This window comes from Bactrocera dorsalis, chromosome 1, assembly GCF_023373825.1.
Source record: "Bactrocera dorsalis isolate Fly_Bdor chromosome 1, ASM2337382v1, whole genome shotgun sequence".
Lineage (NCBI taxonomy): Eukaryota > Metazoa > Arthropoda > Insecta > Diptera > Tephritidae > Bactrocera > Bactrocera dorsalis.
This window is the reverse complement of record NC_064303.1, coordinates 112,166,346-112,185,985: the sequence shown is the minus strand read 5'-3', so window position 1 is coordinate 112,185,985 and position 19,640 is coordinate 112,166,346. Positions and strand designations below refer to the sequence as shown.

General features: G+C 35.5%; 1 protein-coding gene across 5 annotated transcripts in view; it reads right to left on the bottom strand.

Moving 5' to 3' along the window:
- The window catches only part of LOC105230762 (protein turtle), a 130,974-nt gene that overhangs the window by 7,203 nt on the left and 104,131 nt on the right, over positions 1-19,640 (bottom strand). For 4 of the 5 annotated variants that reach the window (XM_029552249.2, XM_049446697.1, XM_029552252.2 and 1 more), the window contains one exon: positions 9,403-9,816. In XM_029552249.2, coding sequence (XP_029408109.2) covers positions 9,403-9,816 — 414 coding nt within the window. Of the gene's footprint in view, positions 1-9,402; positions 9,817-16,090; positions 16,175-19,640 lie in introns of all 5 variants that reach the window. The other variant, XM_029552251.2, reaches the window with a different exon arrangement.

Sequence of the window (19,640 nt, the reverse complement as noted above, 5' to 3'; positions counted from 1 at the left end):
TATGTATAGAATGTGTTATGCCGAAGCTTCTAAGGTGTTAAATGAGTAATTAGCGCATTATGCATAAGACATATGAGTTACACTCTCCACCACGAATAACGATTTTAAGCCAATGTAGAACCAGAATTTTACGCCTTTTGATAAATAATTCGTATGCGAAAGACATTAGCATTAGTATTGTATGTATACTTATATAATATATGTATTGATTCTTATTTCACATTCAAAATGTGATTTTAATGAGGCGAAAATAATAATTATGAGCACAAAATCATAACATAAATTTATCGTATAATAATGGGTTAACGAAAGTAAGTAAATAACAGACACCAAAAGAGAAATATATCATATGCAGTAAATGAATATGAATATGTGTACATATATACTCGTTCTAAATGAAATATAGATTTATAAGCAGTTAGATGTGAAGCGTTCTTTATACGTATCAACTAATGTATAACTAATTTATTTTGTCATATCTTATTTCAACCTATTATGTTGGGACGTGCCAATTCTTTAGCGTACAAACTAATTTTGTGTGGGAGTTTACACTTTACAATTGCGCATACTATTCAAAAACTTTAAAATTATGCTATTTTGGCTAATATACAGCTATATAGATAAGGAGCTTTCATCAAGCTTTCACTTTTATACTAAAGCTTTCATCAAGCTTTCACTTTTTTACCAAAGCTTTCATCAAGTTTTCACTTTTATGCCAAAACTTTCATTAAGCTTTCATTTTGATAACCAAAGCTTTCATCAAACTGTCACTTTTTTACTACAGCTTTCATCAAACTTTCACTAAACTTTAATTTTTTGTTGAAAGCTTGCCTTAAGGCTCCCCTAAATTGTCATTTTCAGATAAAAGCTTTTCAAAAGCTTAAATTTTTACACTCTATTTTAAACACTTGTTAGGCACACTCTTGGGCGTGTCACTAATCATCACTATGGGGGGAGTACAACGCACATGAAATGCACACACACGCACGCAAGCACGCACATTGAACACCGAAAAAGACGACAGCAAGAGAAAAATACACATATACATACATACATAAGAATTGATTAGTTATACATAGGTATGCAAGTGTGGTATACATATATGGAGACACTAATAATGGATTTATTTCAACTTAGGATCGGTTTGTACAAGGTGATTAAAAAAAAGTGGTGAAACGGTTTTTGATGTTAGAAAACGATTTGATAAATGTTGGCTTCTTGCTAAAGCTTTAAAGCTTGCGCTTATATTTTGCTGGCATTTTGAAAATGAATTATGTGCAGGAGAGGTTTTTACTGGAAGCTTGAGTTAGAAAGCAATTACAGCTGCCTGTGATCGAAAGCTCTCATAATAAGGAAAGCTTTGGTAAGAGCTGAAGCTTTAGGTTCTATATGATATTATTTTTTTGGCAGTCATATGCATATTATATATAAATATATGGTTTTTAGCCCAGCGACGAGCAGCTAAATTATGGAATGTTATAAATTTTGAAATGGATTTCAGACGGAAGCTTTTTTTTATTTTTGATTATATAAATTTATATGCTGAAATGCATTCTTTGTAATATATTTATATGTAGAGCCCGTCAGTTTGTGTTGAAACTTCAACAGATGAGGAAAGTTTTGTTAAAGCTTTTTTGAAAGCTCATTTGATATAAATTTTTTATCATTTTCTGAATTTTATTTATACGTAGAGAGCATTTGTTTGTACTGAAACATCAACAGACGAGGAAAGCTTTTTTGAAACTTTTTAGGAAGCTAATTTCATATGCAGCTTTTTTGAAATTATTTATGTGAAGAGGAGCATTAGTTCTTGCAAATCACAAAAAAAATCGTATTTACAGAAGCCTTAACAATTTAGGAAAGCTTTTCAAGCTTTTGGAAAGCTACTTCCTTACAATTTTTTGGCAATTTTTGAAATTTATTTATGAAAAGTGCACAATAATTCTTTCTAATCACAAATAATTTGGTTTGTGCTGAAATCTCCACCGGTTAGAAAAGCTTTTAAAAAGCTTTTTGTAAAGTAAAATTTTAAAGACGCGCTTTATCGTCTTTACCATAATATATACTGCTGTTTACGGTTTATTATTTTACAAATTAGGAAAGCTTTTTTCAAGTTTTAGAGCTTTTTGAAAAGCTGATATATTAGAATTTTGGTGTTGATTTTCGAAATTTATTTTTAAGCTTTTGGAATTACAAAGGTCCACAGCTGTTTACAGCTTATATATATAAATTATGCTGGTATTGTGCAAAATATAGCAGCTTTAAAGCTTCGTGAGCATTTTAAGTAGAATTTAAAATTATAAAAGGCATTTTTAGTTACAGAGCTTTCAGTCGAGTGCGCGTCTATTTGAAGGAAATAAACACAGAAATCTAAATCTGATGAAAGGAAATTCGTAAAGCAATCATTTCAAAGTAGAAGTAAAGGAAAGTAAAATGCAATAGAAATCATGACAATTTACGGCATTTGTACGTGTGTGTAATCTTCAATGTACTAGTATGTGATGCATGAGCTATGACAAACGCATATATACGAGTATGTGTGAGTGTGTGTGTGTGTGAGTTTGTAAAAATGGCGCAAGTTTAATGTAAGAGTGCTATGATGATTGTGCTCTTCTAAACTAAGTCAAAAGAAATCGGTGATTCTTTCTTTTTTTTTGCAATTTTTTGGTTCGCAATTTTTCAACGCTTTTCCAATTCAAGGCGCTGTGCGGCGAGTCGTGACCGTTATTTCATCACCATTTGCTTTTTTCTTTTGCTGCAAAATAGTTTGTGGAAGAAATTTATTTTTATGAAAAATATGTGTAAGTCATATAAAAGTGACGCGCGTGCGCGCTTTGCGTCTCTGGCGATTTGAAGGGAAAAGACTTAAACAAGCAGCACACATTGACACACGAAATTCAACTAAATGTTAAGACTTACCCCATTCACAGAACACTTGTACTTAGCTTGATATTCTGTTTGTTTGTTTGTTGTAAAATCCAGCTTTGGCTTTTTGTGTTTTCATTTTCTTTCTTTCTTTTCTGTTTTGTGGTGATTTTGCTTGCCCGAATGTGCTCGGTGGCCACTCATGTGGTTGAACGTGTTGTATCAAAAACTGACCTTACAAGCAGCCTGCTCACACACCTAGCAGTCTCGCATTGCGCAATTCTCCTATCGATACTGATCGTCTCTTTTCTTTAGCGCGTTCGCTCTCTTTGAATTTTATAGTATTTGAAAGGTTTTAGGTTGCCAAACAGAATTCGGCAATTTCAGATCTTAAATTACATACTCCTCGGAGGCTCTCCAAAAATTAATTACGTTCACATTAGACATTGCGGGCAAAGGCGAGAACCAAGGCCTCATGTGCTGCATGAGCGCCTGTTGTCCGAAGTGTATGTAAAGTTTATCGAAATGTGCTGAATATTTCAAAATTGCAAAACTGTTTGGTTCGTTTCGAGCAAATTGCAGCAATATTGAATGATAAAAAACATTTAATTTGTGTGACTCAAGTGAGTTGGAAATTGCATGCAAATATTTTAGTTGAGTTTTGAATTTATTGTACGACGCGATCATTTCTATCAGATGTCGTTTGGGCCTTGATTTTACCACCTTTGTGCGTGAATTGTTTACAAAAAACGTCTGCCCATTTCGCTCAGGCACCTTTACCGGCAATGAACTTAGTTCTGGGCAGAAACAACGACGAGGAAACTAAGAACACGCCTCAATAATTCGGGTAAAGGTGATTTCTTCAACATTTCATTCAATGTTTTATACATTTCGTTTTTTTTTTAATCAGGTAATAAAGCCTGCCAAAAAAAGAGTATTTTGAGTTTACTCTGGCCGCCAAGCCATGCTTTCTGTGTTTGAGTCTTGACTTTGGTTTTAAGTACGCGAGCGATTTCTTTAATTCATCTATAGTACTTACATATTAACATGTATGTATTGCAAAGTATTTACACGCTACTTGTTTTGTGTTATTGTAATTGTATGTTTTTAGTAGTTTTTCGTATAATTTGAAACAAAAAAAAGCAAAGGTAACATAACCATAAAAAAACATATAAAAAAATTTAACAGAATACCAAACAAAAGCAAGTGAAAATACAAAAGAGATATAAAAATCTACAAAACTGAGTTTAATATTTCATCAAATCTCATTAAGATGGCTATATTGTCTCAATCAGTAATCTAAAACAGTCAACAGTATTATAACTGTCTATATCGATATTCGAAAAAAGTGAAATATCAGAATATCAACGAAAGAAAAACATATCGACGAAGCGCTGTGCATCGCCGTGTTAAGTCCGATATACTTAAATCGCGATCTACTTCTGTATATAGTAGAGAGAGCATAGAGGTATCAAAGTCAGCCCGAGGAGGACGCACAACATGTCGAAGTAGCATTTGAGAACCAAAAACATAGCTTAAGTATGGGAAAGCTGCGGAGTTCGATGAGAAAGATAGCACTTAGAAAGAAAAGAGAGTTTTTCTTCCGAAAATTAATAAATATAGGTCATCTATTAAAAAACATGGCCTTTGGTTGGTTGGTGGGTTAAAAAGGGAAGCGGGTGAGCTCCAGATCGCTGGCAGCCGCAATAAGCCCATCCAGCAACTCAGTGGATTTTAAAAAAAGAACTAATTTTTTTTCCCTAGCTGCCCAATGTCTTTTACTTTGGAGCATTGAGAGTCGTGGTATATGTTCCATCTTATTCGCCTGCAGGCTGCTTTCCGCCAACTCAACTTTTCCTATTTTTGTTCAATGTTACATAGAAATATACTTCACGACCAACACTACCCTTAAGTGACTTAGTGGTACATTCTGTGTTTCTTATGCTCCAAGACCTGAGGTGTTCTCTAGGCTCCATTGCTTCAATCAACAATTGAATGAGGTGAATGACATGGGTCAACGCAGGAAGTTGTGTCTCCTGCTGCCCAAGCGAGCCAGCTCGTTGGTCTTTTCATTATCTTCTATTTCTATATGACCGGTTAGCCAGATGATTTTAACCGAGTTAGCTACTGAGAGGTTAGTTATTGCTTACTTTCCTAACTTTAATTGCCGCTTGGCTTGGTTGGAACTGTAGATTAACGAACTATTGGTACATTCTTCTCTATTGGGAAATAAAAACGTTGTGTTTACTTCCTCAAGGATCTCTCATTCTCCGTCGCACTGACCATGTAGCCATAGTCTATTAACAAGGTCGAGTATGATAACACTCTTGTCTGACTCCACTAGACTAAAATCATGAGCCGGATGGCCATAAGCATTGTCTTATACTACACTTGTTTAACATATAGTATACATTGGTCAGATGTCAAGGATAAGCTCCATATTCTTAGCTGACGTAGTTTTCATTCCACCCGTAGTCCAGAGCAAGCAGGTCTTTTGACGGTACATTTTCGAATAATACCATACCACCGCAATGGCCTTATATAGCATAGAATCTGGTGGTTCTGTTCTTCCATGAAATCACCACTATGAGTAAATATAAATTAGCATTTCTCACTGAAATCATATGTCTGAACCAAAAAAAGGGGAATGAGATTGGAGAGAGAGCACACGTAAAAAATTCTAAGCAATCTTCTATATATCATAAGCATCTATAAAACACAGAATTACACTTAATTCTTTACCAAAAATCGGTATGTGTCTTGACTAGGTAGTTTAACCACACCACCATCAATGTTGCCATATCGTGTCAATATCTCTAACTCATTGAATAGTCACTACATTTTCACAATCATTTAGTCATTAAAGACCAAAATACCGTTAAATGCGAAATGCATTTTTAAACCACATTTAATCCGCATAAAAGAGTGCATTATATGCATGGCTCTCGGCTGAAGCGTGCTGATTTCAATTATAGCAAAACGGCCAAAGTGAGAACGCTTAGACGCGAACTGTGAAATTCCAGTGAGGACAGTGCGGTCGCATATTTTGAACTCGCGCATTTAAATTGTTTGGCGGTTTGTTGGCCACAAAAAATAACGAAATAAGCGCGCGCATTGTTGATTTTGTTGTTGTGTGGCGCGCGATTGAGTGGCGGTGACAACTCCGCTGCGGTTTGCGTTCAGCTGTCGAATAAAATTTAATTCAATAGCAAAACGGCGGAATCACGTATTTCATTGCTGATTGCATTTGATTTTGCATTGAAAGCGCTCATTTTGTGCTCGACTCCTTTATTATTACCGTTATAATTTTTATTTTCGCTTTTTTTCGGAATTACGTTTCGTTGCAATTTAAATGTGAACTTCGAATGAAGGCAATTGTAACTGACAGTTCTAAAGCGAAATGCGGATATCAAATAATGTGGAGTGAAATAATTTCCTATTTTATTGTGGATTAATATTATTTGGAATATTTAAAAATACATGGCTGCTTTGTACGTGATAATTGGCCCAGAACTGAATTTAGTTATGGACTTGGTTGCCGGGCGTAAGCTTTTGAGTAATTAAGAGATGTGTATTCTGCGAAATTTAGCACTATTTGTGTCTGGTGGGATGAGGTCTGTTTCATTTGGACGTCTAACCCAATTAAGGAACCTTTTTTCATCGGCGACTATTGTGTCTGTAGGACAGGGCTCTGTATGAGTCAATCCGGAGTTACATATCTAGTCCGTGTACGGTTTCTTACTTGACTAAAAACGAGCTAGTTAGGAAAGTAGCAGTCTTTTTATAAAACGTAAGTTCAGAAGAGCACAGTTTCGTTAAATCACAAAACTTTTCCCAGGGGATCACTTGAAGATAACCCAAATTAAAATTTTGTCCCAAGATGTAAATTGACTCAAACAGTGCGCGAGCAGGAACTCCCCTGGGGGTGTACTGACGCCTCTCACTTGTAGCAAAAGAGCTTCATGGAATTTTAAGGAAGAGTACCTAAAATGATAGCCTATGCAGACACCATGATGAATGGCGCTCTGAATTCCTACACCAATGGGCAATATCTAGGTTATAAGTGCCAATTAGACGGATATATTACTCCTTAAAAATATGTACAAAATCGCGTCTTGACAACACCCGAGGATCAAAGGGGATGAGTTAACTGCTAAGGGTCATACTGAGTACCTGGAAGTAATTTTGGACTGCAAATTGACTTGGAAGAAGATGTCAAGGTCAAAATGGCGCCTAAGATCAGACCTTATGCATTGGTGTTACGCAGTAATAGTCAAGCTAGCTGCCAGTAAAATGTCATACAGGAAATAGGTAAAGCGAATAAAGCGGTTCGCTGCCCTTTGCATCACGAGAGAAAAGGTTTGAAGTCTTATTAAAGATGGTGAAGTAGGGTGGTGGAGCAGCTTTGAACTTATGTACGACGCATTAAAACCGGTTGGTGAAGTGGGTGCCGGAATTTATTCCTTAAAAGCAGGGGAGCAGTAGATTTATTGGCTGCCGGAAGCAGGCTGGATATATATTTTATTCCAGGTGGTAGCTGATAAGATTGCCAAAAGTGTCATGAGTCCGTCTGTTTCTAAAAACAGTTTACAGTGGAACTGCCGAAAGGGTTGACACGTGAATCAAGCCGAGATGCAATGCCTTTGAGGCTTACAGGATCAAGAAAATCAGGTGTAAGGAAGCCGAAAGAATATACCAAAGTTCGAAAAGGCTGCGGGGTGCTGGTTGGTATAGTCACAGGTCACAACTTATTGACATCACATGCGAGCCGTAAGGGCATTATTAACGATGATATATCTAGAACACAACTTCGATATCTGGAAGTTTCACAGTTCAAGGGACCGTTGAAGGGACAAATGTGAGCCGATGACATATCTAGAACACAGCTTCGATATATGGGAGTTCCACATTTCAAGGACCTGGATGAAGTATCTGAATTAAATATCAAGTCTCTACTAAACTTGGAAAAATGCATTGACGTTCTGCACTCCAATACACTTCAGCTTGTATTAATTATAAAAAGCCATCTGGCATTAGAAATGAACTCGAGGCCAATGTATGGTCTGAAAATCAGCTGGTATAACCTATCCTAACTCAAATAGTTGTACATCTGTTGCGAACTAGTTACAAACTGGTTTGTTTTTCCTCGAAATTTGACAATTATACGTTAAACTACCAGTTACTTACATGAAAAGCTAACAGTTGACTGACTAGTTATGGTAGCTAATAGTTGTAAGTTGGTTTGTAACTAGTTACTTTGACTGCAGTGAGATTAATTGCTACAGGGTTGCATACTCTACTTAAAATAAATGAATAAATTTAACTAATCAAATAACTTCTAAATAAAAAACATCATTGAAATTTAATAAGATCAATTAAAGGTATAATAAATTAAACTGTTAAAATTATGCTAATTCAAATACAAGCTGTTGGATTATGTGTTTAAAGCAATAAAAAATAATAATTATACAGAATAATATTAACAACAAAAACAAAATGGCGTACAAAATGATATTGGTTAGTAAAAATCGAAAATAATCAAATTTTGTACTCATTAATTATTAGTTCGAGTATATTTACTTGTTGTTTAAGCCAATTAATGCTTCAAAAAAGACAAAAATTTTCATCGATATATATATATAACTGTGTTTTTAATTAAGCAAAAGTCGAAATCAGTCACGTATCATTTCTGGTTGCACGCAATTTTAATTAACTAATCAGCGGTAATTCCTGCATGAACTGTTAGTATTATGTAACGCATGGCGTTTTTGCCAACGTCAAACTATTGGAACACAAAAAGTGAGGTTAAATTTATTTCCAGTACTTTACAAAACGAAAACTACATATTCAAAAATACATATAAGAAAGTATTACTCTTATAAAGCGCTACATTTTAAGGGGTTATAAATTGTGTTTTTTTTTTCTTGTTGTTTTTGTTATTTTTTCTTTTATCAAAATCATAAAAATTAGCTTTAAAATTTAATTAAGCGATAAAGTGGAAATATTAATTGGCAAATTTACGCAAAAAGTTAATTTCATACATTAATGTGGAAGGCCCTCTTGGAAATTAATACGCAATAAAAATTTTAATTGAATCTCACAAAAAACATTTACGTATATATATCTATTTTAAAATATATATATATATATATTCATTTATTTAGCGTTATAAAATACTCGCTGAGCTGAGACCAGCACAGGAACGCAGCGCACCCGGTGGCACAGTGGAGCGCAGCGTTTTATGGGTCGCATGGCTGCTGCAGCGCTGACAGAATCCGCGCCAACAACGCCAAGAGCGCGCGGGGTTGTCGTCGCCGCTGCCGTGCTTGGCGCGGCTGTCAGCTACCGGCCGCCATTTTGCCCACATGCTGCGCGCAACTGGCACAACAGACAGCGCAAAACGTGGGCGCGTTGGCGCTCGTGCGTTCCGTATTGCTGGTCATCATCAAAAACCATTTCGTGTTAATTTTAATTTTTTTTCTTGAACGTTTGTGCATTCGCTTTACACTTGCTTCACTGGTAGTTGCAGTTTTTTACCTTTTTCCTGTTTTCGTCGTTTACGTTTATTGCAAATTTTTACGGCACAAACCGATAAAATGATCGCAACAATAAAAAACAGGATGCCCCCAACGACACCGGCTGTTATTGCTTTATGCTTGACACGTGCCGGCACCGGAAATTTCACTTCATCGCTGGACTCGTAGGATTTTTCCGAATTAGCTAAGACGCGAAAATAATACGTACGACCGCCGACTAAATTCTTAACTAAATACTGCGTCTCCTCGGGCCGTATTTGGCCGCGATTCAGCGTCTTCCACTGGGCATCGGTGCGATACTTGATCGTGTAGAATTTGACGATGTGCGCGCGTTCCAGTGGCGCCTGCCATGAGATCAGAAAACCATTGGAGACCTCTGTGACGGTTAGATTGCGTGGCGGACCGGGTTTGGGACCTGTATGCGGGAAATATTGAAGAGGCAAAGTGAAATTTATGTTATTAAGATGGTAACGCTGTAGTAAATATATATGTGTGCATGCATTATATTCAAAAAAAGAAGAGAGAAGTATGTTATTGTTATTTTTTTAATTCTTGGGTATAATAAAAGGTTATGGTAATTTAAAAATAACTCTATAAAAACAGTAAGAATTCATAATTAAATATTTATTTAAATTTATTAGAATTTTTGAGCAAAAAAATTACAATTTTTGTTACAAAAAAAAAATTTGAATGGTTAGAATCCATAATTAAATATTTATTTAAATTTAATAAATGTTTTTTTTTTACAAAAATACAAGAATTGTATTATTTTTGTAGAAAAAAACGTTTAATAGTTGGAATTCATAGTTAAGTGTTCATTTCAACTTATTAAATTTTTTGTACAAAAAATTTTTTTAGTAGTTTTGTAGCAAAAAAAGTCGGAAGTAAAAATGTCTATTTTTTACCAAAATAAAAAAATTACACGTGAAAAAATATTAATTTTTTTGTAGAAAAAAATTGACGTAAAAATCTTAATTTCTTTATTTAACGAGTTAAAAAAATTAGTTTTTTGTAGGAAAAAAAAATTTAAAGACAAAATCTCTATTTTTTAACAAAACAAACAAAAATATTGCGAGAAAAGCCACAAAAGAGTTTTGTTAAACATTTTCAAGGAAAGAAACTCGCCATTGCAGGAAAGCTTACTTTTTGATCCGACTCTTGAAACAATAACAATAGGTTTTGAAATAATTTACTCAAAACTTGGCGTGTTTAAATTGCTTTTTCTTTTTTCTTGAAACATTTTAACAAAACTACTTTCACCGACGTTTTCCTCAATAATATATTAAGGTATAATGCAATTTATAGTAAAACTACACATTTATATGAAAGAGAAGATATATGTTGTCATTATGTAAAAATATGGATAAAGGGAGAATATTTTTTATTTATACATAGATTTAAATAATATTTTCAATAATTAAAATCGGGAATTAAAATTATTTTCTACACTTATTTTGAAGCTCTTCGTTGGTTTAACTGTTGATCACCTGGATTAAAAAGCTAATATTTCACTGTCCTTAATATTTTTAATACTATCAGAACGAAGAGATTTTAGCAATCATAAAGCCCAATTACATTAAAAAAAAATCTGAAATTTTGACGTGCGATTTGTGGATTGAAAATTAATGATTTTTTCGATAGTAAATCAATATAAAAAAAAACAAAAAATATTGAAACAAAAATTGGGCAAAAAATACAGAATATTTTGGTAAGACAAATGTAAGTGTCCACCAAAATTTGTGAAAGAAAAAATGTTTACGATTTTTTTTTGTTCAAAATAAAAATAATAACCCATATATTGGTTACTGGAATTTCTACATAATATTTGAGGTTATTTGAAAAAAGTGTGTAAACAAAAGTTATAAATTGTTTCATTATCTGCAACACTGCCATATTACGTTTTTACATAGCAGTCGTAGTTTTGGCGGACATGGAAATAAACTGTTTTTAAACCTTAAAAATTTAGGTAAGCCCTACCCTTCTTTACCCGACCCTAGATCGCCTGTAAAATGCTTTTCTTTAATGTTTGTCATTTTATTTTTCATTTCTGGTGACATTGCTCCTACTAAGCTTGTTTTATTTTCAAAAATATAACTAGCCTGGTCTAAATTTAAACAAAGCTTTTTAAAAAAATTAAAAAAAAATTAAAAAATAAAATAAAAAATTTAAATAAATTCAGAAAATTAAGTCAAAGATGTTAGCTACAAGAGAAAAAACCGGTTCACTTTCCTTTTCATGAAGCTTAAGCGAAAGCACTTTAAGCTCATTTTTTGAAGAATAAAACCAAAAATTCAGAACTTGAGCTTTTGACCCACTTACAGTTTTTCTAACCAGCTTCATACACTTTTAAAATCTGGCGAATTTAAATGATTATGATAAATTCAGCAGAAGCGCTCAAACATGTATGTATAAACTTCCACTCACCCATGCTATGTAAGCTTCAATAGTTCAGCATTTATCAACAAAACTTTTCGCATATGTAAAGTTTAAAAATGTTTATGTTAAGATAAGCCCTTTAACATGCTTTTGTTGAGCACCTTAATTAACCTAATTAAAAATTTGATGGCAATCTGTTCACACATGCACACATATAGCAAGGCACTTGTGTGAAAAGCAGCAACAAAAAAAAGGTTTTGTATATGCGAATCAACGAGAACCTTCTTTGCTTCAACTCGAAACTTTGCTGAGCTTTTATGACTCTGCATTTGAAATTTGATTTGATTTTTATTTCAAAACGCTTTGATTGCGGCTTGTGCGCTCACATAACATCACTCACATCAGCTCTTTCAGTGCTTCAGAAGTGTAGAAAAAAACGCAAAATTATAATAAAAACTTGGTAATTCAGGTGCGTCGGCAAACAAAAGTCCTTAGTTTCACATGAGTGTTCATACGCACACACATACACGCATGTTGCGGTTAGCATTTATTAGCCATAATAATAAGCACTAATTCATAAGCAGAGAAAGCTTCATCAGCACTCTCTTTGTAAACACGAGTGCACGCAAAGAGAACGGCAAACTACTAAAGTAAGTTTAAACAAAAACAAAATTAAAAACGAAATTAAAAACTTTTGCAATTATATGTTTGAGACTTGTAAATTCCGTAGCCCCTCAAGCACATGTGTGTGGTAAGTGGAAGTTACGCAGATAAATAGCCTTGCCATGGAGGTCAAGCCAGCCAAGTTGTGGTGCTTTGAGGTTTGAGTGTTTATCATGCTTTAAGGAGTGGTGTTTGCATTGAAGTAGACTTCCTTTCTTAGTTGGATATGCATGAGCACAAGCTGCTAAGTCAGGAATGAGTTAAGTGTCGGATTTTCAAATCTGCATCTAATTCTCTGTTCTGCTGAGTATTATATTTCGACACTCTTGAGATTTAGGTAAAGGAGAATGAAAGTACTAGGTTCAGGAAAGCCCTGAATTTATGTCTTAACATATTTTGCTTTGTTTCTTTGTCAAGCTATAGTTGTAGTTGTTTGGATTGGCAAATAGAAATAAAATGGAGAAGAAATCGTACTCCCGAGACGCGGCAAACGCTTTCTTATTGTGATTTAAATCACTCCAAATCCTCTCTCTCATCACCACATGACGAATTTGTAATTCTCTGGCCTTCCGCTTACTTTAGAATCATAAATTTTGATCACTATTTGAGGTATCTTCATAATTTTCAGTGAGAAACTGCTAAATGATGCATTCGGAATTGAGAACGGAGAACAATAGTGGCGAAAACTGGTCTATGCTCTCCGTTAAACCACACAAATTCGTAGATTCTTTCGGTTTCTACGGATATACAGTGAAGGCTCCATTAAACAGACATCTCAATTAACCGTGATATTGGCTGGTCCAAGACTTTTTAAGTTTATTAAGAACAGTCTATTAAGCAACTCTATTAGGCGGACAAAAATGTTCCAAGTGTCCGCTTATTAGAGATTTCACTGTATTTAATATTTAGTTACAGCAGAATTTTTTCTTTCATTGGTCGTTGATATGTATTTTTAGATATTTTGGATCATTTCACTAAAAAAATTTTAAAATGAAGAAGCCATGTTTGCCTCGCCCTATCGCCGTCGCAAACAACAAACGTTAATGATGCCAGCAAAGGAAGCATATTAAAGTACCGGAAATTTCAGCGCTTTCCTTGGTCGATTTCGAGCACTTCGAGTTTTCAGATATAAACATGTCCAAAATAAAGTGTTAACGAATTTTAGCTGCCAAAATATCGTTTTTATTGCGCATTAACTCGCCTTCACCCCCACAATTCCACAAACGCGCTCAGGTCTCCCGTAATATACACAGCTGAAATTCACCGGCTGCTAAGACGAGTGTAAACACGCTGCATACAAATGTAAACAGCAATTGTTGGGACAACAAAGTAAGCAAGCGGACAGCAAACAACAGCAGTAATAAAGGGACAACAAAAACAAAAACTACACACGGGTAAATGTGCAATGCGCAGAAGGACACAAGTTTGGCGGAAATGTCACAAAACCGAAAATGTTATTTATGGCTGCAGTGGAAAGCGCAAAAGCCCATAAAAGGGTCAGAAGAAAGCACGAAGACTAGTAAAAATAACAAAAGACAAAAAGCAAACAAAAAAGTTAACACGTTTGTGACATTGTTGTTGAAGCGCGCGGCATAGGCGGCACAGGGGTAATGATGCTTAACCATTCGAAACAAGCGCACACACACACACGCACACAACTGCACTCATAAATTTCTGCGTTTACTGCAGCGCACCGTTCGCACCCTTGCTTTAGCGCCTTCTGCAATTTAGAATGCCAGCGCAGCGCGTCACGACAGGACATAAACACGAGTCGCTCGCTTTGTTTGCTGTCACATTTACTTTGCGCCATTATTGTTGCTGCTGTTGTTGGCGTTCATATTTATAATTTTCTCAAGTTTTCTGTGTGTTTGCGCTTTCTTAAAGGCAGCGCGCTTGCCAAGCGGCGGCGAGCAGCGGAAATTGAAGCTTAATTGCTTGTTGCAGTGGCGAAGGCAGCGCGAAGCCAAGCGCGCTTCACTCTCCTCAGCCCTTAAGCACCTGTTGCACGGGTGGTGCTGCTAGCTAACGAGTTAACGGCACTACTGCAGCCAAAAAAACCAAGTCGCTGTGACCTTTCATACAGGTATACAGCCTGCTGGCTTGCAGCTACCGGTGCTCAAGCGGTTAGGCATGAAGGTGAGTGAGTGAGTGTGTGTGTGTGTGACTTCGCCTTGGACATAAATTTATGATAAGCATGCAAGCATATGCACATTTGTAGGCAAGCCAGCCGACCAGTAGCATATGCATAGGCGCACAAGTTTATCGCCAAATGTTTGTAGGTCGCACCGTGCCGCAGGGCGTATGAGTTACTTTTTGCGCAACGTCGTTGGCATAAATTAGAGCTGACGTGTTACGGTCGCGTATTTCATGCTGCTTTCACATATGTATGTATTTGCACGATATGCAGCTAGAATTTGCATTAAACACTTTTAATAAGCTGTCGGAGAGTTTAATGCGGCTGCAGGGCGAGTCAGTTTGTTTACGATTTTTATGGAAAATATTGAAGGAAACGTGAGTTGAGAAAAGAAATTTTTATAGCAATTTTTTATATAGTTTTTATGAGATTGCCAGAGTAATTGTGGTACTCTTTTGGAATCGCCTTGCTGCTAAAGCTTCATTCTTTGTTTAAACTTTACGGTATTTTAACTGAAATATGAGTATATAGAACACCGATCCTTGAGGATTATATGTAAAGTTTTGAAATACAATTTATTTAGTCTTACTTTAGGCGATAGAGCACAACCGTTTTTGTAGGACTATATTATTTGAGGTTAAAAAGTGACAGGGTTGCCACATGCTTGTAATTTTTAAGTTTAACTAAATTGCTATTAACAAAAAACACGCGATTTAGATATTTAATTAAAAAGCTGTTAGCAATTTTATAGCTAAACATTTTTTAATAGGGTTGCCATGTGTTTAAATATTTGAATGCAATAAATTTGTTCATACGACCGAAGTACTCAGGTAAATGTGTCAAAAGAAAAAGGTTCTGGAGGGAATTAAAATTATGGCTGCACTTGAAAATTTTTTATGGGAAGTGTTTTGTGACAAGTTGCCACTCTCTTTATTCTTAAACTAAACTGAGAAAAGACGTTGATTGAGACTGCTCTGAAGTTACAAAATGCAGTTGCAGTTTTACAAATAGGCATCAAACCGAAAATAATTAAGGCGAAATTTTTGCTTGGGAGAGTTGCCAACTTTTTGCAAATTAAAAAAAAAAACAAATGAAATATAAAAAGGCCAAAGAGGTTGTGGAAGGCTTAAATTTGAAACAAAATTTGAAACAAAATTTGAACAGAGTTGCCATATAATTTTAATTTTTTTTTTAATTTTATTGAAACGGACAAACGGTTTAATAAAATACAGAATTTGAAAATATTTCTGTCGTAATAATATTTTATAAATGTTGCCACCTTTTTTGAAAAATTCAACAATGCATGTTTGCCGCTCGTCTAACATCATGTGGTATAAAACTCATATATTCACATTAATTAGCTTAACTATGTGTTATACTTAACAGTGTGGATGCTATTATTCAATTCTATAAGTGTGTTATATGTATGTAAGCACTTATGTATGTATATGTAGGCAGCTTATGTATGTATGTATGTATGTATGTAAGTAAAAGCATAAGAAAATCGTGTAAATACCTTTCAATTTTAATTTTGGCGGTGAATAAACAATCGAACCATTCGAATCGGTATGAAAATAAATGTCAAAATACGCTAAAAGGTCTGCAATGAAACGGAAAAAATAAACAACAAATGGAAAATGAAAAACAAAAGCGCAACGCAATGAAAATGAATTGTGGAAAAATGAAAGGTGTATGTGTGTGGAACTAAAATATGATTATATTACATAATATAACTGTGAAATATGCAAGTTTGTGAAAGTGTGCGAGTTAAAATTGTCAGTTACGCTACAGTTAGTGATGCCGTTAGGTGAAAAAAGTGCGAAATAGAGCGAAATGAAAATTAGAAAAAGTTAAAGCAACAGTGTTCGAACCTCCTGCGCCACTTTTATAAGCAGAAATATACTTTAAATAGCGACAGCATACTTTTACAGCATTTCTTTCGTATTATTGCTTTTCGCATGTGCCACTTTTCGGCTTGATTGCCCTTCATATACGTGCGCACTTTATATTAATGACACCTTTGCTTGTATGGAGACGCAAATATATATTTATAGTTGTGCATATGTGTGCGTTCGTACGATAATTAACTGCATTCAGCGAAATTCAATGCGTTCGGTGCACGGCACATACATTCATGGTCGCATATGTGGCAACAACACAGCAACAAAATGAAAAAACTGCCAACGCGGTCAACCTGACACGAATCGGACGCAAACACACGCACCCAGGCACACATACACAGGCAACAAATACAGACCAGCGCAAGCACACGTATGCAACGCTCCGTGGCGCGCCTGTTTGAGTCTCGCATTAAAGCGAGTGTCCTTGCCACACTGCCTTGCGACATAAGTACATATACTTGTATAAACAGGCCTGCGCATATGTGTGCGTGTGCCCTTCATCAGTTGTGTGTTGTGGCCGCATGCAATTTAAGTGCATTTAAGAGCGAAACATGCGCAATAATGCAGCGTTTTGCATAATATTCGCCGCGAATGGGTTAAATTCTCGCTTTTTGCTTTAAATATGGATTGGCCTGTTCCATTGTGTGAGCGGAAACTGCGCTAAAGAAAATAGCAATTTAAGCTTTGTTTCGCACTAAGTGCGAGGCACAACTATATACCGTTATTGTTGCGTCAATAAAAGCACACACTCACAACGTTTACAACGGCTTATTTTCTTTATTTTTAAAGCATTTTAATTGTTATCTCTCAAAGGAAACTTGGCTCATTTGCGCAAAAATTCATTTGGACGACTAGCCTTGGGCTCTATTGTTGGGTGTGGGGTCATAAATACCAATTAAGTGATATGAAATGACTACAGACTCGATTTTACATTGAATACCCTTACAAAAGACTAATAAAGCAATATATGAATATTAGAGTGGGTCGATTTTTCCTATAAATTTGCATATGCAGCGAATGTTCTGCGGATAGTTCTGACCAAATTTGACTAAAAGACTATGGGTCTAAAACCGTTTATGAGCCAACGTTTTTTAAGGCGCAAGCGAGTTCTAAATAATCGGTAGTATGAGAGATTTGTGATATAGTTGTCCGTTTCCGACAAATGATCAATGTAATATCAAATTGCACCTATATATTTAAATTCATTCGACCCATAGTCTCTTGCGCAAAGTTGTTCTGAATGATCCCACATACGCGATTTTTTTTTTGAACCCTTTATATCGACCCGCAGTAATGTAAAAATATTTTTTGTTCTATTCCAAAAGCTGTTTCTTTTATTATGTATTCATTGTTTATACGAAAGGCCTATAGATCTATACCGTGAAGCACTTTGCAAAGTGAGTACATTGCGAACTTCCATTATCATCATAAACCACTCGTCTACCACTACTAGGGGCTTGTTAGTCATTTTGTAAGCAGACGGGTTAATTTGCTATATTTTTTTACCCTTCTGCGCCATCTAGCGGACAGAATATGTACGCTAGAAGAAAATTGTATATTATAGAGGGCACTCAGGGCTTTCATTGCATGATCAATCATCCGCCTAGCACCACTAGAGGCATGACAATCGTCCAAAAACTACTTTGAAGCTTTACGTGTCACCCTGTAGCGACTAGTAACACCTAAACAGGGTGACCTGGATGACGCTAATTATTGTAATTTATCTTGTCGCACATTGGCATCTTAATAACAGGCATCAAACGTCTAAATATGGTAACTAGATGTGTATCAGCGTGAGGAAGTGAATCTCCTAGAGGACATTCAGCATTTCCTTTATCAAGTTAGCCTGAGCTATTTTTAGTATATCCTTTGGTATATCAGTTTTAACAATCTTAGGAAAGTATAGAAATGAATAGGGCTCGCATCAGCTGCTGGAAAATATTAATTTTTTTTTTCTATTCCAAATATTACGTTTCATCCGGTCAACTGCCGAGTTAAGTCGCTTGAGGTGAATGTGCTTCTTCGTCATCACTGGCAACATTTTGGTTTCAGAGATGAGGTTTTTTTTGTTTATATGCTTATTTGAGATCTGTACTCACAGGAACATCAAGCAGTAAACTTTTTCATAAAAGTTACTTCAGTTTAAAATAGTATTTTCCATGTGCAATTGACTGGAAGCGGAAAACATATAACGACTGGTTGTATGTTCTCTGCTGGAACCAAGCTTGTTCAGCATTTTGAAGAATCTCGGGTATGCCACACATAGAATTTTTTCTATATCATGAGATTTATACTTATCGATATTTTCAAGGATTAATCTTTAATCTTAATTAGATCGGTGAAAAAGTTTTTGAAATTTACACGGGTGCCTAATGTTTTTGAAGCCTCTATTATATTTTCATCTTGAGTTTATACTTTTCAGAGATTTCAAATGATGCTTTGTAAAGCAATCCGTGGTTCATTATGGCCTTCTTCGGTTTACCGTTACTTTGCTTTAAGTTTTTGCGACTGTCATACATTGCACAACTACAAATCTTTGAAATTTTTAAAATATCGCACGCTAACTAAAATATTCTTGTTCGAAAAATAGCTGTATCGTATGTTGTTTAGAGTTGTTATTGTTATTTTTTACGATTTTTTTACCGACAAGCTGCATGCGCTGCAATTATTATATATTTATAGGGCTGACTGGTCCGACAGCTTAGCGCTAAGCGCATGTTGTTGTTATTTTCTTAACTAATGTTTTGTTATTGTTTCGATGGTTTTTATTGTTGTTGCATTGCCAGTCACGAACGGCCGTGTGCGAGTTTGCCAGCCTTGACACATATTTGCGTCATTTACACAAGTGCACTCACACACACACACACAAACAAACACGCATAGCATCGTCGTTTACTCGCACCGAGGCTTTGCCAAGTGTTTCAGCGTACAAAAATACAGCTTATATAACGGTACACATGTACACATGTACATCTATTGACGTGTGTGTGTAACTATAAACAAGTATGGCGTTTTAACGGATGTTCGCTGGCACTAAACCGCGTGTGAGGCGGCGAGCGTTTGTAGGCGTGCCAGGGATCTTAAGCGTTTTGCTTTTTTCTCTCTCGCTTGTAAGCCGCTTTACCTTCAGCTCCGTTATTGTGCTGACTTCTCATTTTGTTGGGA